Source organism: Geospiza fortis, unplaced genomic scaffold (assembly GCF_000277835.1).
Source record: "Geospiza fortis unplaced genomic scaffold, GeoFor_1.0 scaffold55, whole genome shotgun sequence".
Lineage (NCBI taxonomy): Eukaryota > Metazoa > Chordata > Aves > Passeriformes > Thraupidae > Geospiza > Geospiza fortis.
In genome coordinates, this window is record NW_005054308.1 from 11,251,681 (window position 1) to 11,273,390 (window position 21,710).

General features: G+C 46.5%; 2 protein-coding genes across 2 annotated transcripts in view; both read right to left on the bottom strand.

Annotated features, from left to right (window-relative positions):
* Positions 1-6,693: 6,693 nt before the first annotated feature.
* Positions 6,694-11,214, bottom strand: LOC102044220 (ovomucoid). Its single transcript, XM_005418811.2, has 4 exons — positions 11,166-11,214; positions 9,082-9,113; positions 7,834-7,961; positions 6,694-7,057 (listed from the first exon to the last, which is right to left on the bottom strand). Exons 1-4 carry the CDS (start codon positions 11,212-11,214, stop codon positions 7,012-7,014), a joined length of 255 nt encoding a protein of 84 aa, XP_005418868.1. The 3' UTR covers positions 6,694-7,011.
* A 7,631-nt stretch (positions 11,215-18,845) lies between these two features.
* IL12B (interleukin 12B) overlaps positions 18,846-21,710 on the bottom strand; it is a 5,689-nt gene continuing 2,824 nt past the window's right edge. The window contains exons 4-6 of the mRNA XM_005418812.1: positions 21,346-21,539; positions 20,474-20,619; positions 18,846-18,965 (exon numbers count right to left, since the gene is read on the bottom strand). Of these exons, the coding sequence (XP_005418869.1) occupies positions 18,846-18,965; positions 20,474-20,619; positions 21,346-21,539 (460 nt within the window). The remainder of the gene's footprint in view (positions 18,966-20,473; positions 20,620-21,345; positions 21,540-21,710) is intronic.

A 21,710-nucleotide genomic window follows, 5' to 3' on the forward strand; every position in this document is an offset into this window, starting at 1 on the left:
GCACCGGGGGCTCTGAGGGCTCCGATCGGAGGTTCTGAGGGCTCTGATCGGGGGTTCTGAGGGCTCCTATCGGGGGCTCTGAAGGCACCGGGGGCTCTGAGGGCACTGGGGGTTCTGAGGGACCCGGGGGCCGTGAGGGCTCCGATCGGGGGTTCTGAGGGACCGGCGAGGCGCGGAAGGCACGCAAAAAGCGACAAAAACACGAAAAAAAACCCGCTTCCGAAAGCCGCCATCTTTGCATGGCATCACGTGACTCGGGCGGCCGCCGCCATCTTGTACGGCATTCCGCGACGGCCACGGCGCTGCCATGTTGTACGGCACCCCGTGAGGGCCAGGGCGCCGCCATCTTACACGGCACAACTTTACGGCAGTCGCGCTCCACGACAGTTTTACGGCAGTCGCGCTTTGCAGCAGTTTCGCGGCAGTCGCGCTTTACGGCACTTTTACAACAGCCGCGCATTACGACACCTCTTACGACAGTCACGATTTACGGCACCTTTTTACGACAGTCACACTTTACGGCACTTTTACAACAGCCGCGCATTACGACACCTCTTACGACAGTCACGATTTACGGCACCTTTTTACGACAGTCACACTTTACGGTCCATTTTACGACAGTCGCGCTTTACAACACCGTTTGCGACAATCGCGCTCTACGGCAGTTTTACGACAGTTGTCATTTACGACAGCTTTTACGACAGTCGCGATTTACGGCAGCTTTTACGATAGTCGCGCTTTACAGCACCTTTTACGACAATCACGCTTTACGGCAGTTTTACGACAGCTGTCATTTACGGCAGCTTTTACGACAGTCGCGCTTTGCGGCGCCTTTTACGACAGTCGCGTCTTACGGCAGTTTTACGACAGCCGTGCTTTACGGCAGTTTTTACGACAGTTGTGCTTTACGGCACCTTTTACGATCGTCGCTCGTTACGGCAGTTTTACGACAGTCGCGCTTTACGGCACCTTTTACGACAGTTGTTCTTTACGGCCGATTTGCGACAGTCGCGCTTTACGCCGCGCCGTTTTACGACACTTTTTTCATATTTATATTCACATTCCTACTTATAATGTATATTAATGTCTAATGTTTATTTATACATTTTTATTTATAAATAAATGCATATTCCATATTACATGTCTTCCTATTACTTAGATTTATATTTTTTTATACATATTTTTATATATTGATTATATATTTCTCTGTTAGGGTTTTTACTTCTGTAACACTTGTATTATTTAAAATAAATCCCCTGCATCTACTCAAAACCAAAAAGAAACCTTTTAATTTCAACTGTATTTAAATTTTTTAAAAAATTATATTTTTCATATTTATATTTATATTTGTAATTTATATTGTCTTATACTGTTCTTTCTATTCCATATTACATCTCCTCATATGAAAACAGTGTATACAAATGCAAGTGCACATAGATACAATTCATAGACGCACTGGTAAAAGTTTACATACGGAGCAATACGGAGCAATACGGAGCAATACAACACAAAACACATATTAGCACAAGATGATAACCTTTTTCTATTTTCATTACACGTTGATTTATTGTTACAAGGAAACCCAAAACAACAAAAGCACACAGAAAACAACACTCATCTACCATGAACACCCCCTTCAGATTACACACAAACACACCATCACTCTCATCACAACTGCTAAATTACACCCCAGCAATCGTTGGTCCTCGGGAACGTGGTTCCCGGGAGCCTCCAAAAAATCCTCCCACCTGACGAAAACCCTGGTCCCTGGGCGGTCCGTGCCCAAATTTGGCGATGAACGTCGCCTCGCAGACCAACTGGGACCGAGGAAAAGAAAACCCAGCCAGGGGGGAAAAAAAACCAAACCTCCGGCTGGGGATTTTTTATTCTAAATTTAAAAATTAGTTGAAAAACCTGAAAAGCAAGAGTCACACATACAAGGTTAAATCCAGTCAGCATGCGCTCACACACGCAGAGACGAGTGGACACAGACAGACACATTCACATGCTCTATTTGTTTTCTATATTTATGTTTACCACTATAATTTTATATTTATTTTTAAATTTATATTTATTTCTATTTTAAACTATATATTAGACCATGTAAATTCATTAACCTCACACATCAGAACCACAAAAATACTGTACCTTTGTCAGCACCAGTACGCAGTACACGCTTATCCATCGCAGCATATCAAAACAAAACCTATTTCTATTACTAACAGAACAGAGATCCCACAACATTTAACCCCAATAAAAATTTAAATAAACCTAACTGTAAATAAATTTTAAATCCCACTAGAACTAGCCCAAAACCTCCATACATTCTAATCATTAACTTCCTCCTAAACCAATATCTCAAAACCCCAAAAAACTCAAATACACATTGAAAATGACATAACTGCTAATAAAAACAAACACCCATTAAAAATTAAATCAAACCAACTCACTAAACTCAAAACTTTACAACTGACCATAAACATTACTAAAAAAAGCCCCCAAAGCTCTACCTTTATGCTACCTCACAAATGATAACCAATAATCTATAAAAGTTATTTTAAAAATTAAAAAAAACTAATTAAAAACATAAAAATAAAAAAGATAAACTATTAAAATACAAAATATGTCACTACCTACCCAAATTAAAAAAAAACATTGCCTATAAAAACCCACCATATAAATGGCCCTGTCCCCAAAAAAAAAACTAAAAAAAAAAAATTGAACCAGAAAGAAATCGGAACTTAGGAACACTAAAACCAGAACGTTCAAGAAGTTACACCATACCCCATATCATACACCAACTACAAACAACATAAAACAATACAATCAATTCTTAAAAACCACCTTCAAACCACTACATTAAAAAACCTTTCAAAAATTAAAAACTGCATTTAACAAAAGCCATCTAATCAATTAACACCCCAAACTCCAGCAGCCGAGCTGGCCCTACCAAATCTGTATGTTTAGACATACGGTAAACAAAACCAAAATCCCAGTAATACCTATCAGAAGTCTATTAAAGAAACCTGTTGATATTAATCCTACCTCAAATACAAACCAACCCATCCAGAAAGACAGCTTCACTCAAAAAACAATTTACACAGAGTTAATAATACCAAGAAATAAAACAACACACCATATACCACAAATGAATTTAATAGTGAAGGAAAAAAAATCTTTTTTTTATCTTTTTTTTTTTTTTTAACTAACTTCTTTTATTAGCTAGAACAAAAGATTTTGCCAGGACTGTAGCAACAACTTCTTCTTCTCCTTCTCCATCTGAAATGTCCCTTCTCATTCCCAAATTCCTTACAACTTCTGAGTTTAAATCCAAGCAAAAAGCAAAATTCATGCACTTGTGTGTTCAATGCTCCTGTCAGATTGTCTGTTTCCCTCCACATCTTCTTACGCTTTCAGTCTTCACGCTGTCCTGCCATGATGAGTTGGACAGAAGAATTGGCACATGTTAAGAGAGGATTCCCCTCCTTCCCTCCCTCCCCAGAGCTGGTTTCCTTAGCGCATTTCAATCCATCCACACTCACCTGCTAAGTGCAAAGTCTGAATTTTAGCTCCTATAGGAATTTTCAGCTTGTTCTCAGGAGGAATTGGAAAAGCACCATTACGATTACGAAACTTCCCTAAAATGTGGACCTGGGGCATGTATGTCCAAATAGCTTCCACCAGCTCTAAATGAGAGGTCTCAACACCCTGGATAAAAGGAAGCAAAGCAAATGCTCTAACACCAGTTCAACAACAACATCCTCTTAACCATGTAAACTACAGAATGCAACGTTAGTTCACTTTTCATTTCTAGCAAGACTTGTCTGTTTAAAAGCAGAGGGATCAGAGCTTTAATTCCCTGCTGGGCTTAACAGCACCTGGGATTCCCAGTGGTGCAACTAAAAATAGTTGTGAGCAGCAAACAGGGTCACAATTAACTCCTCCCTGTGCAGCCAGGCCTAAACCAAAGCCCTGGAAGCACCAAGTCCCCGTCACAATTTTTAACAGTGCTGAAGGACGTTCTCTCCCAAGTCTCTCCCTCAGGCTGTGCCCATCCCTGGGGAGCCTGGGCAGTGCCCAGCACCCTCTGGGGGAATCAGAACCTTTCCCAAAATCCAGCCTGAGCCTCCCCTGGCGCAGCCCCAGCCCTTCCCTGGGTCCTGTCCCTGTCCCAGAGATCGGAGCTGCCCCTCGGGAGGAGCTGCAACCCCCAGGGAGTCTCCCCTCGGCCTCCTCCAGCTGCACAATCCCAGTGCCCTCAGCTGCTCTCCAGGGCCTCTCCAGACCCTTCCCCATCCTCATGCCCCTCCTTTGGAGCTCTCTGCAAGGTTTATAAGTGATTTTCCTTGGAGAGTCTCTACCCTGTCCCCACACATGTATTTGCAGCATTGTGCAGGTCTGCACTCAAGCCTTGTTTTAATGGCTCTGTTTGGGTGGATCCCAGCAGAAATCACAATTCCCTCAACGTTTTAAAGTCCTGTTTCATGCAAGCCCTGAGGGATTGGGTGACAAGGCTCATTCATCAGCCAGCAGACTGCTGGTGAGTTATTTTTTGTGAATGACAGCGTGCAAAGACTCAGCTGCTGTTCCTCTGCAATCCCAGAGGAATCCACAACGCTCTGTGGCAGAGTAGGAATAACAAAATAAATTCTTGGCAATCCCTGTGGATTTTGGATGTGTCAACAGCATCGCTGAGGTTGGAAAAGGCCCCAGAAGTCACCAAGTCCAACCTGTGATAGCAACACAGCATCAAAAACAGCAGAACATCCAAAATATCAGCCCCAAAATTGGACAAGTGAGGGCTCCTGTGGGAAGAGCAGAGGGAATGAATGTTCTCCATCCGAGCTGATGGTAAATCATGGAATGGTTTGGGCTGGGAGGGACCTCAGAGCTCTCACCCACCCCTGCCATGGGCAGGGACCCTCCCACTGTCCCAGAGCTCCATCCTTGGGCACTCCTGATCACCAAAGGAGAGGTTAATTACACAATAATTAATTCTGCAGGGAGCAGAACATCAACATTCCAAAATTAAAGCTTTTAAGAGAGCATCTGAGCAGCCAAAGCCCTCAGGTGCACGAGCTCAGGTGAGAATGGTGCTGTGCTAACCCCAGCCAGCTTTATTCTGGCACTGGCTGTGCTTTTGCAGGGATCCCACTATCTGATCTCCAGATTTCATCACCTCTTGTTTTAGAATGAAATAAATGTTTTGTAAGACTTCAGGAAAACCTTTCCTTGTCTCTCTGCTGTAAACACATCAGCTGTAAAGACATAGCAGGTATTTAGGAACCCTTCCAGGGCAGAGTTCTGCACTCTAATCTTCCCTGAGTGCCAGATCTGTTCTGTTTCCTATTCCACACCAGTATTTTATTTTCTGTCCCACAGAAGCCGAGCTCAGCTCTCTCAGGCTCTGCTCATTTTCCCTTGCCCACATTTCCGTGGCTCTGCGCCATCCCACAGACCCCCCTGGCCAGCCTGGCCAGCCTCTCCAGCATTTTCTCCAGGTGTCACTTGCAGCAATTTGCAGGTGATGTTCTGTGCTCTGGTATGTGGCAGGAGCTGCTGTGCCTCTGGCTCTGCCAGCTTTGGGCTGAGGGAAAGCTCCCCGGTGGGCAGAAGCCCCCAGGTGGGCAGAAGCCCCCAGGTGGGCAGGTCCTGCTCTCCTGCCCAGGAGTACATGTCAGGAATGATCAGACATGGACAGACTGCAGTGCCAGGGGAATGCAGGGGGTGCTTTACACCTCTGACTTGCAGCTCCTTGCATCACTCCTGGGGCTGCATGAGAGTTTTGGTGTCCTAGGTTTGGTGCACAAGCACAGCCCATTAAATATCCCAACAAACCTAAGCAGAGGGTGGGAATATCCATGAGGCTGGAAGGCAGCAAATATCCATAAATCAGGTTTTTCTGACATCATGAGGAAACCTCAGAGATTCACTTTGTTCTCTCAATCTGATCTTTGTTTTCTCATTTTTATCTTTTTCAGCCAAGGTGATCTGTTCTAGGAACTTCTTTACTGAAGCCTCTGAACTATTAGGAACTTTTATATTACCTTCCTCATTTTCATCCCTGCTGCCTAATTGCTGGGACCTGGTTTCCAGATAAACAGAATTCAGGATAGGGCTGGATTTGTTCTGTGTCCAGCTGCTCCAAAATTTTCCTCCAATAAGGTCAGTCATTCACAATTTTAATTCTGGGAAAATACATTCCCATGACCAAGTATTGAGTAAAAGACATAAATTACTTTAACAGTGAAGATAATCAGGATGTAAGAGCAGGACATAAATTTCTTTAGGTTCTGAAATTTGTCAAGTGAAAAGATTAATGAATATTCCCATTTAAATGACAGGATTTAACAGACTGCTACAGTCTTACATTTTACCATATTTGTCTCATTTAAAGCAAAAAAAAAGAGACTGGGGGGTAAATTCCAGCATATACAACTTTTGTATCCCAGCTTTGGATTTTTACCTCTGGACTCAGCCCCTGCTCCACTGCAGTTTTCTGTAATTTGGGAAATACTTGTTAGTCATGGATGCAATAAATTCTCTAGAAAGTTCACCATGGACAAAAAAAAAAGAGTGAAGGTTTATTTTAATAAACAAGCACACTGAGTAGCTGAACAACATACAGGAACCAGAATTGTACGGAGAGGGATGAAAAATAAGCACTTAAAACTCAGCTACAGAACTGGGAGAGAGTCAGAGCAGTGCCTGGGAAAGCTGAAAACCTTTAGGAAAAAAAAAAATATCTGCTGAAGTTTCTGGGTGAAGGAAAGAAAACGTTTGATAAACGAGGTGGGAAGACTTGGGGCATCGTCAGAACTTCAGCCATGGAGACAAACACCCAAGGAAGGGCTGGTGTGAAGGCACAGGAGCAGTTGTGCTGTGAGGACAGCAGGGTCAGTCCCAGCTCTGGAGCTGGCTCTTCTCCCCGGGCTGGGCTTGGCAGGGCAGGATGAGGAAAGGCAGGAAAGGCAGGAAAGGCAGAGCACCTCTGCGCTCAGCACAGCTCCCTCAGCACGCTCCTGCCTGCTTCATGTGCAGGGCCCCTCTGCTCCTCCTGCAAGGGAAAACACGGCATTGCACACAGAAAACTGCACCAAGAGCCTCTGCAACCCTCTGCTGACAGAGGAGACACCAGAAACATTCACAGCACACATCAGGGCACTCGTCTGTAAACGGCTTTCCTTGCAAAATCACACATTTTATCCATAAACCCAAGACATTGCCAGAACCACTTCTGAATTTTTGCGTGACCTGCGTTGGGTGCAGGTGCTTTGTCAGGTCTCTGCTGCTTACTGGACTCTTTACTGTCCAAATTCAGTTTCTGCTGAAATAGGAAGCTGCTCACACAAATGTCAGGGTATTTTTTAGTGACTGAATCTTACAGCACCTGCAGTAAGTTCCTCACACAAATAGAAATAATTTTTTAGTGTTCAGCTTCACAGTGCCTGCTGCAAGTTGCTCACACAAGTATTTGGGTCATGTTTTGGTTGACTATTTCATGTTTCCTGCCAGAATAGGACATCGCTCACACAAATATCCAAGTAGTTTTTTAGTGTCCAACTTCATCATTGCTGCTGGAATAGGAAGTTCAGTCCTGAATATCTGGGTTATTTTTTAGTTGCCTATTTTACACTTCCTACCAGAATAGGAAGTTCTCACCCAAACATCACCATCATTTGTTCTTTAGATCAGCTGGACATTATCAGTGGGAGGAGCAATTATGGTGTAAAGGTAAAGCACAGGAGCAGAGAAGTACCAGCCCTAAAGAAACCCAGCAGTTTTATGGGGTGGAAATCCCAGCTGCTCAGCCCATGGCAGCTCAGTACTCACAGCACAGCCTTGCAGAAGGAGCATTTGTTGTTGTAGGTTTTGCCATCAGAGCCACAGTAGGGTTGGTAGAGCCTCTCACAGTAAATGGGCCTCCCACTCTCCAGCTTCTCGTACTCACTGCAGTCCACCTGCAATGAGGGCAGCTCTGAGTCTCACACCCTCTGACCATACGGGGAAAAAACTCACAAAAAAAGGCTTTATAACAGCATGGCTTAGGCCTGCTGCTGGGGCTGGGGGCAGCTCATCAATCTGCTTGTCCCCGTGAGAAAAATCATAAGAATGAAAAGTCACTCAGCACAACAATTTATTCTTGTGAGAAAAATAAGTTTGTGCCTGCAACACCAAGAAGTTGGTGCAATGAGAATCAGTGAGGAAGATGTGTAAACAATCCAAGAATAAAGAGGTTTGGTGGATGCACAAAATTCCATTTACTGACCAATGAACTGACAGTGTATTGTTATCCACTCAGGTTTAACACAGCGCCTTTAGAATTCCTATAAATATGAGATAACTGAGTAAAAATTGGCATTTTCTGCATGAAGAAATGGAGTCCCATCTGCTTTACAGCCACATCTCCTCCATGCACAGAAATCACAAATATATCCAGTTTTGGGGCACACTTTGGGGCAGCACAGCCAGGGAGGTGGCACCACCTCTATGGGCAGAGGCTAAGCCCCAAAAATGAAACATTTCTGCTCAGAGGTGAGAGTGGGGCTGCCTGTGACAGGGCCTGAGCAGGAACAACACAGCCCCAGAGGAGCAGAGTGTGGGGCTTTTTTTATTATCTGATCACGACAATCAGTAAATCCAGGTGGGATCAATTCACATCCAGCCCTTCCTTGGACACTTCCACCCCCTCCCTTCTTCCAGACATTAACCCAGAGTACTCAGAGAGAATGAAAATCTCCAGGTACCTGATTTAGGAGATAAAACTCATCAGAAAAGCCTTATAGGGTCATCATCAAATAATTAAAAAAAAACAATAAAAAAAATCTAGATTTCTCTGGCTTAAAATTTCTCCTTGCTCATTTTCTTGCCCAGAATGCCAAACAGGTATAAACATCTGGAAGTTGTCAGAACAACTCTGTGGAAACTCCATATCCCAAACTCAGGAACTTTCACTGAAACGTCACTAAATGGAAGCATTTAATTAAAGTTTAACATGCTTATTTTCTGTCCTCATGTTATTATATTATATTTTTTACCTCATATTCTATATTTTTATCCAGAAAAAAGGAAATCACTCACCTCATTCTGTGTGGCAGCATCTGATGTGGAAACTGAATCACAAAAGAGAAAATGGAAACACACAGTTAATGAACACTCTGGTGCAAACCAGGATGATTTCACTCAGCAGCACTGAATCTTTTACCTCCTTAAATGTCAACACTGACAGAGCTGTGCAGTGTTTAGCGAGGCCCAGGTGTCAGAACCTATTGAACAAGTGGGGTTTGGTGCATTATTCACCTTAGAAACTTCTGTCACTGGTTGGAACAGCCTTTGCTGGAGGAGGGAATGGAGCCATTGTTCACCACAAAACCACTGACAGCCCAGCAGTCAATATTATATTTACTGTTCATCATGTTATTTTGTATTTAATGTCCAGGATTAACTGGTGGTTGAGCGTGACTGGAGTTTAATCCTGAGTTTACCAAGAGCTGCATGTGGCTGTGAGCAAACCACAAATCCCTTCTATATCTGTGTTTCCTGTCAATAATGAGAATTAAATACAATATTGACTGTAAATACCAGTGATAATACAATTTGGCTCATAATCCCACGTTAGGAAGTGTTTCCCTTGTTTCAATGTTGATTTTGAGGCGGCTGGCTCCTATTTTTACCTCGTTCCTCTGGAGCAGAGCCCTGTCCTCAGGTGGGGCTTCAAGGAGCTCCTTCCAAACACTGCTAATTACACCTCCCACAAAGCAATCAGCTCCTTGGCGTGGCTCCACGCTGCTGACACATTTCTTACTTTCCTTAGGAATGTGTTTGCCCCTCTGCTGTCCCATAATCATCGTCCTGGGGCTTCCAGGGGTAACAGGGAGAGATTTCTGTGCAGAAGGAGCAGGAATCTGTTCTGGAGCAGAGCTCTAGCACTTTTTTTTAATTAAATTTGGATTTTTTTAATCTTTAGAGGTTAAACTTTCCAAATGTGTTCTGGAGCAGAGCTCTAACAATTGTCTTTTAGAATAAATTTGGCTTTTTTGATCGTCAAAGGTTAAACTTTCCACAAAAACTTCCTTTCATAAACCTGTTTACACCCTCACGTCAAATACAGTTGCTCAGCATAAAGAAAACGAGCAGAAATAAAGCTCCAGGTCAGGTTTCCGTCTCTGTCACCAGAGGCTGACTGAGATTTCATTATTCTGGAACTGGATTCGATTTATTCCACTTCCCCCAACCATTCGCATCTGATTTTTTCTCTGGTGAACTTTTAGGAGCCACTCTGCAAACGGAGTGAGTGCAATAAAGGTGTGGCTCAGAAAGTGCTGATTCATGAAGTTTTCAAGCAGACAAGATAAACCAGAAAGTTCAAGGAAGAGATTTCCTGGAATTCTAATGGAAGGAACATTTCTTTATTTCCCTGCAGTTAATGAAACACTGAATGGATTATTTCCACCACATTTCATTTAAACTGCTGTTTTTAATAAAAATTTTGGGGTTGAGACAAATTTCAAAGCAACCTCTTCAGAGCTACTCAAAAGATTCTTTTGTTTCATTATTTTGCATTTAACATTTTCACTATTTTGCACCTTTAATGTTCATAAAGCTTTAAAACTTCTATACTACCTGCAGAGGTGTGGAGTCTTTCAGTCTTTTTAAATGCACTTATTTTTCTCTAAAAATACATTTTTACTGCAAGTTTTTAGCAAAAATAAAATTGCCAGGTAAAGGCTGAAGAAATTCCTCACAGATCCTTCTTTTTTAGAGCAACATGTCCCTCAAATCTCCCTGCAGCCTGGAAAAATAAGATTATAAAAACATGATTCCCAGCTGTTTTATGTGGCCTGAGCATCATCAGCTGTCCCCTGCTTGGTCAGTTTGGCAGGGCAGGACCTCACCAGCTCCCAGCTCCCTTCTCAGATGGAAATTTTAAAATAAACAGATAAAACCAGGTGGTTCTGAGGCATCACAGCTCTTTTGAGTCGCAGAACAGAGCTCTGAGCTACACCCAGCAAGGAGCAGCCTCCATACACACCAGCCCCAGCTGGGTAATAAACTATTATGGTGCTAAATAATAGGATTTTAACCAGAAAATCCCATTTTCTCCCTCCCACCCAGTGCAGGAACCAGCTGAAGAAGAACCCCGAGGAGCCCAGGGAGTTACTCACATGCCAGGCACAGAGCTGCCACTGCCAGGAGCACCAGGGTGACCTTCATGGCTGTCCCCACGCCAGCCCAGCTGCCTGCAGTGTGACAGGGCTGTCAGTGTGGCCATGGCACCCTTTATAGCCAGGCCTGGTGATGAAATGCCCTGCAGGTGACTGGGGAAGGAGGTGCCCAGGGCAGGTCAGGAGGCTTGTCCTGGGCACGGGCAGGGCTGCGTGTCCCGGTGCTGATGGAGCAGGGATGGTCCTGCCTAAGCCCAGCCTAATTCAATTAACTGTTCCAGCCCCAGCAGCCAGGGCTGACTCAGGGCTGGCTCTGCTATTGCCATGGGGACTCACAGCTGAATGCAGTTCCCAGGGAAGAATAATCCTGGCTGGGTGTTTGCCAAAGCACTCATCCCAGAAGGGCTTAATTCTTATTCTTTCGGGTGTTTTGGAGCTGCTTCTGAGCTGTGGTTTCAGCTGAGCTGCTTGTGGCCATGCACTGAGCCCTTCAGCTGCTCTGGGAAATCTGTGTTCTGCTGGAAACCCTTCACACCCAGCCCAGAGCATCCCCAGGGCTCCTCTTCCTTTCAGATGTGCCCAGTTTGGGGTCAAAAGTGATGTTTTGGGAGAGAAACCCTTCACACCCAGCCCAGAGCATCTCCAGAGCTCCTGCCCAGCCTTGGACACGGGGGAGATTCCTCTGCTCCCATTTCCCTGTTTCCAGCACTACAGGAGGGATTCCTTAAACAAACCCTGCATTTGTTGGTGGCTTAACCAAAAAGCAGCAATTTCTGTCTTTTATGGCAGAGTCCCCATGGGAAACTCAGGTCTGAGCCTTCATTTTCACAAATCCAGAGTAATGTGGAGTTTGGAGGTGACAGTTTGGTTTCAACCCCTCCTTCCAGAGCTGCCTTCTCATAAATGTGCAAAAATCTCAACAAGAAAAGTCCCTGCACACCACCTCAATCCCCAGTATTTCAGTGATTCCCTCGCTGCAGGGCAGCCCAGGCCTTTCTCCCTGTGCAGGATTGGGGCCAGGGGTGCTCATTCCAGTAAAAAAGGGCCTGAAAGCTCCTGCAGAAAAGATTTCAATAGGTCAAGTAAGCCTTGGGCCCCTCTAACTCATCCCAAGAGGGATATGAATAATTTTGTCTTTAAAGAATATAGGCAATCAATAAATGTTGAATTTCTCATCCCTTAACAGGACAAAAAACATAAATGCCATTAAATCCAAATTCCAGGATGGGTAAAAATCCAGTTGGAGCTGGAGGCCTGGAATTTTATTTTTTGAATGCCCTTCAGTGGCTTTGTTCTGAATTTTTTCTTTTTCCTTAATTTGGACATGTGTTCCTGCGGGGCTGAGAGGACAAAAGGCAGAGTGGGGTTTGCACTGAGCTTGGTCTGGATCCCCCTGCTTGGGGCTGTCGGTGACTTTGATTTCTGGGGAGCTTTTCTGGAGAAAATGCTGGCAAGGAGCATGCAGGAACTCGTGGGGAGGATTCAGGACACGTCTGTGGCTGATGGACAATTATGAGCAATTAGGAAACAGGAGCAGAACCCAAACTGTGCCGGAAGCTCCTCCTGCTCTGGAGGGTTTGGAGCACACACAGCCCCCGGGGCTGTCCTGACACTAAAACTGCAGCCTGGCAGATCCTGACCCTGCAATGAGGAAAGGGCCCAGCCCAGTGCTCCCAGTGTCCCCTGGGATGCAGCCCCAGCATCCATCCCATGCCATGGATCCCATCCCATCCCATCCCATCCCATCCCATCCCCATCCCACCCCATCCCATGGATCCCATCCAATCCCATGGATCCCATCCCATCCCATCCCATCCCATCCCGCTCAGGGAATACAAATCCTGCCCAGTTCATGGAGGGAGATTTTCCAGCACTTGAATTTCAGTCCATAATTCCCAAGGTGTCCCTGGCGAGGCTGGAGCTGCTGCCCTGGGACAGTTCTGGGCTCCCTGGCAGGGAAGGGCACTGAAATGCTGGAGCAGAGCCCATGGGGGAGCACCAGGTGCTGAGGGGATGAAACACAGAGGAAAACTTGGGAGAAGGGGTTGGCTCCCTTGGGAGAAGGAGGAAACAGAGGGAACGGGAGCCAGAGCCCTCCTGGAGCTGCAGAGTGAAAGGAAGAGGGGACAGAGCAAATTGCAGGGAGAGAAATTCCAATTAGATGGGAGCAAAACAAATTTCACAACCGTGAGAGGAGTCAACCATGGAGGCAGGTTACCCACAGAGATCACAGAGATTGTGAAAATGGGTCTGTCCTAAAGGGGCCACAGAGGGCGTGGGCAGCCAGGTGACCTCGTGGGCCATCCCAGTGGAACTGGGTCTGGCATTCCCACTGGAGAATGCCAAGTGTTGACGGCATTTTCAGGGACCTTGTGGTGTCTTTGCCCTCATAAATTAATGTTTGACAAAGCAAATGTGGGCAATGAAGTACGCCATGGAAAAAAAGGTCATTGCAAAACAAATGTTGGGATGTGTATAGGAACAGCTTCTTCCCAAAGCTGGGTGAGTAAGGACTAATTGCTGAACTCATTCTGAAATTTAGGATAAATATGGTAAATGAATTGTTTATATTGAAGAATTGTGAGTGCAATTTTGCCCTCATCAGCAAACCTGTGAATACCTGTAAGTTAATTGTGGAAGTCCTGTAATTTTCTACCTTTGCCATTATATCTTGGTTTTTTTTCCCAAATTCTTATCCCTCCAAGTTGATCTTTTGAAGAAGAAAAAGCAATTCCGTGGTGTTGCATGTGGTAAAATATTAGTGTGCATTTTTTCTGAGGGTAAGAAAATTTTCCCAATTATTATTTATTCCAAATTTGAGATTGCTTTTAGCTTTGGAGGCCTGGTTGGAGCACCACTGGGATGCCAAAAATGCTGCCACAGCAGGTCATGAGTTAAGTGCATGGCAGGATGTTCCCTGGCTGCATTCCAGAGGAGGAACCTGCTCCCACCCAACCGTGGAGAGCCTCCCATGCAGGGCATCCACAGAGATGACGAACAGCACGTGGAAAAGGTGAAAAAACCACTTTGTCACGGGAGGGAGGGTCCAGCCAGGGCTGCTGCAGTCACGGGGGCCCTCCCCTCCCTGGTATCCCTGGTGTTTTCATCCCCAGCCCCAGCCAGGGTGGGTGGCTCAGGGTTGTCCGCCCAGGTGCAATTAAAGCATCAGATTTTGAAGTCTTGCTCAATGCAGGGTTTGAGAACCAAGGGCTGCCTTTGTTCAGGCTGTGCCACAGCCTTTGGGTGTTTGCCTGGGAAAGGAGATGATGCCTTCAGTTTGAGCTTTCATATTTTCCACACTCTGCACTGCATTAGTGTGTGACTCTGCACTCCATAGAAAGTGTCAGCAAGTTCTGCTCACAGCTCAGCCCCACAGAACAATCCTTTTCCAGCCCCACAACCAAGGACACCGCTGCAGCTTCAGCCCCAAAAGTGCAAACAGCAGGGAATGGAGGGGAGCAACCTGGGAGGGTGGGACTGCATCCCCTGGAGCTGGAACTGGACACTGAACCCCAGGATGGAAATGGACCCAAACTTATCAAAGTGTGAGAACTCGTGGCCAGGATCCATCTGGGGTGGAGCCACGGCCGGGCTCTGGCACTGCCCAAGGTGTGTCCTGTGAAGGGCTTTTCATAAAAACCTATTTATTGCTGTAACTCTGCCCTGCCTCTGCTCCAGGCAGCCTCTGAAGGCATCTGAGAGTTCCCTGTTTTCCACCCCTGTGGGAGATCAGAGCCTTCCTTTTGATTCCTGTGTCAGACTGATGCCTCAGGTTTGGCTTTTGTATTTTTCAGGTTCTGTGCTGCTTTAGTGTGTGGGTCTGAGCTTCACATTATGGGATGGTGAGCTCTCTGCACAGAGCAGGGAGACAAAACAATTCCTGCTCCAGCTGGGGACCAAGGACAAATGATCCAAATCTCAGGCCCAAGAGCACAAACACCGTGGGCTGAAGAGAGAAAAACAAGGATGGGACTTGATAACCTAAAGCTGTAATTGGACAATTAACCCAAATATGCAAATGGAGCAGAACTGATCAGTGAGAGACCCTGTGCTGGGTCGTGCATTTTGGGACCATTTTGGGTCATCTTGGTCTGGCTGGGCTCTTGTGCTGCCCAAGGTGGATCCATTGAGGCCTTTTAATAAATCTCTGCTCTATTCTTTAACTCTGTCTGGTCTCTGTCCTAGGTCAGCCTTCACAAGGCATGAAGCCCATTGGTGTTCTGAGCTGATTCTTCACAAAAACAAAGCATTAATGGCTTAACACATCCACGGAATGGGCTTTGAAAAGGACTGTTCTGAAATCAGTCCTTAATTTGAAAAGGACTGATCTGAAATCGCCTCAAGATGCAATTTCCGGGTGTTTGGACTTTGCCCTTCTGTCACACCAAAGTCAATCAAAGTGACATTTCAAGAAAGGTCTCAAGGTGTTTTCATGGCTCAGAGCAGGGCTGGAGGATGTGCACTGGTTTTCCCTTTATTAAAAAGAAAATGTTTCTAAAAGAGAAGCTACAACTTATGAAGAAGAGGGGTGGGAGGAAGATCAGCATGGAGAAGGGGTGGATATGAAGCATTTGAAGCTGAAATCTGCGTTCTCCCCCTGAACCCCTCATTAAACATCAGCTTTTCCCCCCTTTTGCTCTCAGCAAGTGCCTGCTTGCCCAGCTCAGGGGCTGAAGCTCCTGGAGAACAGCAAATTCCTACCATGACCAATTAGTGCCTCATTAAGGACACCGAGTCTTTATCTGGCAGCATTCCTCGAGCCGAGCAGCACCCACAGAAAGGCCTGGGGGGAATTAGTCAGGCTCTGTTCAGAGCAGATTTTGGCAGGTGTGGTACCCAGCCCAAAACCAGGGGTTGAGTGATGGGGATGAATGGAAAGCTGGAGGAGCTGCCCCTTCCCAGGGAACGGTGGGGCCTGGGAAAAGGAGCAGGGAAAAAAGCAGAAAAATCTGGGTTTTACACAGTCAATGACTCTCCTCTCTCAGGAATAAATCAGATCTAAAATTTTATGTCAGAAGCTCGGATTTTGCAATCTAAAGGGGGTTTTTTGGGCGGGGGGTGGAATTTTGTACATTGTGCAGCCTGAGTCTGTGCACTTGACATTTCCAGAGGTTTCCAGATTATTTACAGAGCAAAAGGAGAGGAAAGAAAGAAGAGAAGCCCAGGGGCTGACTGACACATCAATTATTATGTTCTTGGATGGATGGAGCATGTTAGAATGCGATCTCCTGTGCGTGGAGCCACCACAGTGAATATTTTTTTTGCTTTTATCCAATCTAGGCAGAGATGGGAGCCTGACAATTCCCAGAGGAGACATTCCCAGGCACTTGGATCCAGGGAAGGCCCAGGGAATGGATAATTGGGGATCAAAGCCAATGTATGCCCCAGGGAGCAGCCACCTGCCAGGCAGCTGATTCCTGCAGAGAGAGGGGCAGCTCCAGGCTGAGCTTTGTTATTTTCCTGAATAAACTCAGCCAGTGCCTTCCCCCTGAAGCCTCTCTCATTTTCTGGCCTTGTGACACAGAAAGGCACATTCTGAAAGGCAAAGATCAATTTAGGCTTTGTCAGGATACAAAATTTAGCTGAATATTCCAAGAATGGAGACTGGGCTGGGCCCAAGCTCAGGAGAGGTTTCAGGGATTGGTTTAAAGGGTGCCCAGGATTAAACCCTGAGGGTCAGGAGGGTTCTGTGACCTCAGAGCCCTCAAATGTGGGGCAGGTGGGTTCAGTTCAGAGCTGGAGAGCACAAAGAAGCCCAGAGCTCTCCCCTCCTGCAGGCAGGGCTCAGCAATCCTGGGGCACACCCTGCTCCCTTGGCTGGGCCATCCTCTGCACTTTTACAGGCTGGGAGTTTGGTGTTATTAATTAGTAATAATTCATTTGCCCTGCAGACACTGAGACAGAAATACTGTCTGATCCTCTGGTACAAAAGTGAATACTGACACAAACCATTCTTAAAAGACCACAAATAAACCAAATTTTCTTGTTTTCAGGTGTATTTATTATTAGCTCCTTTGTAAACAAGCATATAAGTTGCCTTTATAGCCAAAATAAGACATGTAAACTTAATAAATACCAACAGGACTTGTAAATAAATTATCAGCAGTTTTCTGAAATATCAGATACTTCACACATTTCAGTGTTTAAATACCTTAAATTACCACCCATGGCTAAGACTGGGAAAAGGAAGCACGGTTGGAATGAAGGACTTTCATGTCAGTGATTCTGTACCAGAGGTTAAGGCCTGAATCCTCAAAGATACTTCAGAGAATTTTGCCCTCCTGGAAGTCGGGGCTCAGTGTTTTGACAAAGGATCCATCCCTGGCAGTGCCCAGGGCCAGGCTGGAGCTCTGAGCACCCTGGGACCGTGGGAGGTGTCCCTGCCCATGTAGGGCTGGGACAGATGAGCTTCAAGGTCCTCCCAGCCCAAACAATTCCAGGATTCCATGAAAAACACAAAAGCTTCAGCTCCTGCTGCTGCTCCCTCCCAGAGCTGGGCCCTGGCTGTGCCAGGAGGAGCTTCCCTGAGGTTCTGGGAACACACCAACACAGGGTGGGGCACACTGGCAACGTGGGCTATAGAAATCTCTGCTCTAAAAATCTGATTTCATGGCATTATTAACATTCACACACACTCTGGGGGATTTCATACCCTGGGGCGCTGCTCCAGCTGCCCTGGGGGTTCCTGACTCTGTGCCCTGTGCTGCTCCTGTGGGATTCCACAGCTGGAGATGCCCTGGGCACAGCTGGATCATGGAGAGACCCCAGCAATGGGAGCAGGGGAGGCTGTTTGGGAGGTGAGAAATGCATCTCCTGGCTCCCAGTGCTCCAGCTCCATGGATCCCTCATGGAGAGCTCCCCAGCTGGGCATCAGCAGCTGTGGGCACAGAGAGCTGACACAGGACAGCAGGAAACATCCCCAGGGCTCTGCAATCCCTGCAATTCCTTCTCTAGCCCAATGTCCTGGAGGGTGAGGGTGGCCTGGCCACCCCACACCCAGCTGCTGAGGCAGCCAAGGCTTTCTGTGCTTGTCCCACAGAAATAAATACAAATAAATATTAAATAAACAAAGAAGTAAACAATTAAAAAATGGAAGATTCAAACAGTTCTTTCAGGAAGTGACTTTCCAAATAAGTTAACACATGCAGTGGTTTGAACAGCAACTGCCATCCACTGGCCTTGCAAAGCCAGTAAATAAATAATAAACAAATAAATAAATATTAAATACTAAATAAATACTAAATAAATAAATAGCATATAAATAAATAAATGTGAAATAAATAAAGGCAAAATAATAATATAAGGACATACAATAAATAAAGGCCCAATAATAATAAAAGGACATACAATAATAGCTGCCAGCAACATGTCAAAATCACGTTCATGAAACATGATGGATGCTAAAAGTGTAACTTGAATCTGGGGGATTTAGGAGCTGCCAAAATCAGGACCACATTCAACTGTTACAAAAAAAAAATGTTATGGCTTCTTAAGAATCTCAAATGGAAATTTCTCTTCTAATTGTGCTTCTGTTCTTGTGCTAATTCATTCTTTGCTTTCTCTAGGAGCACTGTGCCACCCTCCTTACAGGTCATCTGTGAAATAACATCAGAAATTTCATTTCCATGTGGATTTACATCAGAACCCTCTGGTTCTGCCCAGCCCAGCCCGGCTGGCTCCTTACCTGCAGAGCGAGGACCAGGAGCTCCAGGAGCTGAGGTAGCAGCAGTCCCTGGCCTGCACGCGCACCTCAGCCGGCCCCGGGGGCAGCTGCACCCACTGCTCCTCCGTGTCATGCACCTGGGGACAGGACAGCTCCTTCAGGGGGACAGGACCCCCACAGGGCACCAGGAAGGGTCACTGAGCCCCCACCAGAGCCTGGGGTCCCAAAGGTCCCAAAGTCCTGGGGCTTGGGAGAACCTGAGCTCAGCAGAAAGAGCTGGAAAGCTCAGGTATCACTGAGGGTGTCCCAAAGCGACCCAAACCCACCGAGGAAGTGTCTCAATGAGATCCAAACCCTCTGAGGGTGCAAATGACCTAAATCCACTGAGCTTGGTGTCCTAAATGGCCCAAAGCCACTGAGCTGGATGTTCTGAATGACCCAAAGCCACTGAGGGGGGTGTCCCAAAGAGAACCAAACCCACTGAGGGTGTAAATGACCCAAACCCACTGAAGGGGATGCTCTAAATGACCCAAACCCCCTGAGCTTGGTGTTCCAAATGACCCAAACCCCCTGAGCTTGGTGTTGTAAATGACTCAAACCCCAAACCTAACACTCATTAAACGAAGGCGTGGTTTGTTAATCTGGGTTTTTCTCTTTTTCCTCCTTCTCCTAGAGCAGGAGCCCTGAGATCCAGAGCACCCCCAGCCCCTCCCGAAGGCGTGCAGGAATTTTCACCTGCAGGAGCCGGGACCGAGCCCGGGGGAACGGCCCCATCTGCTGGACGGGCTGGATCCATCCCCAGCGGGAAACGTCCCCGGGTGCCTTTGGATTCCCCCGGAAAACCGGGATAACAACCCGGGATAACCCGGGATAACAATTACTGCTGCCTGCCCTGCAGTGCTGGACCCAGGAAGGGCAGCACTGGGGCACTGCCAGCTGCCCCGTGGGCAAGAGGCTTTCCCTTTTTTATGGAAAATTAAGCACATTCCCAGGCTCAATCTGGATAAGATCCTTCTTTTTTTGGCCTGGAGGATTGCAGAGGGCTCTGCTGGTCACACAGGAAAATCTTCAGCACCCGCTGACCATGAATGCATTTAGGAAAAGCTCTGTTTCTGTGGGATGCTGCCTCCAGGACAGGCCATTGTGTGTCCGAGGCAATTTGGGCACACATTGGAGATTTAACCCTGAGACAGTTAATTAATCCCATTAATTAACTGGGAATCAGGGGGCAAAGACCAGACTCTCCATAGAAATGCCTCCAGATGAGTCACTGAGCTCTGATTTCCAATTCACCTATAAAGTCTGAGCTGCCCAGGGATGAACAACACAGGAGGAAATTTGTGTCACAGATCCTGGAATTCTGGGTTTGGAAATTGGGATTTTCCCTCATGAGGCCCTGCACAGCCTCCTAATGAATTAGTAAACACAACCATGCAATGCTGGACAGGATTTTCTGTCCTCAGCTGCCTCAGGGATCTTCCTGCTCATGGACCTGGGAAAGGCTTTTTCTGCCAGGATAGAATTTGCCACTTTTGGGGCTCAGCACCATTTTTTAAATTTTTAATTTTAGTGCATTATTCTTGCATACAAAAATTATTTCTACTATTCAGGCAAGAAAACTGTGTCTCAGATGTTGTGTTTCTACCTGGTATCTGTGTCTCCTTGTGCTTTTAAATTTGACCTTGAAAGTCAAAGGGAAGTAGGAGTTTGGGGTGCTCCAGGTCCTGGGGTATGTCCAGGTCACTGTTCCATTGGTGGCCACGTGCTGGCACTGGGGGGGGTCAGGCTTTACTGCAAGAGAAAACACAGAGGGAATTAATTCATGTTCACAGCTGAATGTTGGTGTGTTAGTGGTGAGAGTTTTATGGGAATTGAGCTTTGGGAGCCTCGGGGTTAAGAGAGGAGTAGCCCTCAGGTGTAATGGCTGCCTTGGGTGCTTTTTATGGAAAATTAGGCACATTCCTAGGCTCAGTCTGGATAAGATCTTTCTTTTTTTGGCCTGGAGGGTTGCAGAGGGCTCTGTTGGTCACACAGGAATATCTTCAGCACCTGCTGACCATTACTGCATTTAGGAAAAGCTCTGTTTCTGTGGGATGCTGCCTCATTTTCCTGTGCCCTGTGGCCACAATCAGAGCCCTGTCATTCCTGTGCCTGTCTGTGAACCTGCCCTGGCTGCCCATCTGGGGATGGCTGAGGAGGGAAACATCCATGGCCTGAGCAGCTCTCAGAGAGGAGCCTGCTGGATTCTTCTCTGCCTTGGCCCTTCCCAACCACATCCATCCTTTGGGGACACTCGGGGACCTGTGGGTGTTGGGGTACTGGAGGTCACAAGCCAGGAAGATGCTGCTGCTTCACTTCCTCATCCTTTTCTGTCCTGGCATCCCCTGTTCCTGTAACTGGGGCCTGGTGGACATTTACAGAGCACGGGGCAGGGATTCCCAGGCTGGGCCGAGCCCTGACTCCCACTGGCAGCAGCAAAACAAGGCTCAGAATCAGCCCCCACTGCTGGATACTCACTGATGTCCCTGATGAAGAAGCTGGCGGTGTAGTTCTCATATAACACCTCATCAATGGCCTCCAGGAGGATGTCAATGGGCTGGTGCTCCTCAGCAAAGGGACAGAAGTTCTCCTTGTGGCACTGGGCTGTGTAGGTGGTCAGGGCCCCCTCGGTGACAGCCACGGGGCTGCTGCAGGACACATTTCCCTGGGGGCTGCAACAGAGCAGGGACAGGCTCAGGGAATGCTGATTGTCCTGGCAATGGGCTGCCAAAAAAGCAGCACTGGTGAGGAAATGGTTTGGTTTGCCTGAAGTTTGTCTGCTGCAGAAAAGGGTCAGTGGGAGCTGCCACACTCCCAGTGCTGTGGGATGGATTAATTTTAAT

Bases quoted from the DNA above. Each gene is read 5' to 3' on its own strand.
- LOC102044220 (XM_005418811.2), bottom strand. From the start codon at position 11,214: ATGAAGGTCACCCTGGTGCTCCTGGCAGTGGCAGCTCTGTGCCTGGCA. The intron at 9,114-11,165 runs GTGAGTAACTCC...TTTGTGATTCAG, and splicing joins GGCAGCTCTGTGCCTGGCAT to TTTCCACATCAGATGCTGCC. The intron at 7,058-7,833 runs GTGAGTACTGAG...TTTCCCTTGCAG, and splicing joins TCCTTCTGCAAGGCTGTGCT to GAGGAGCAGAGGGGCCCTGC.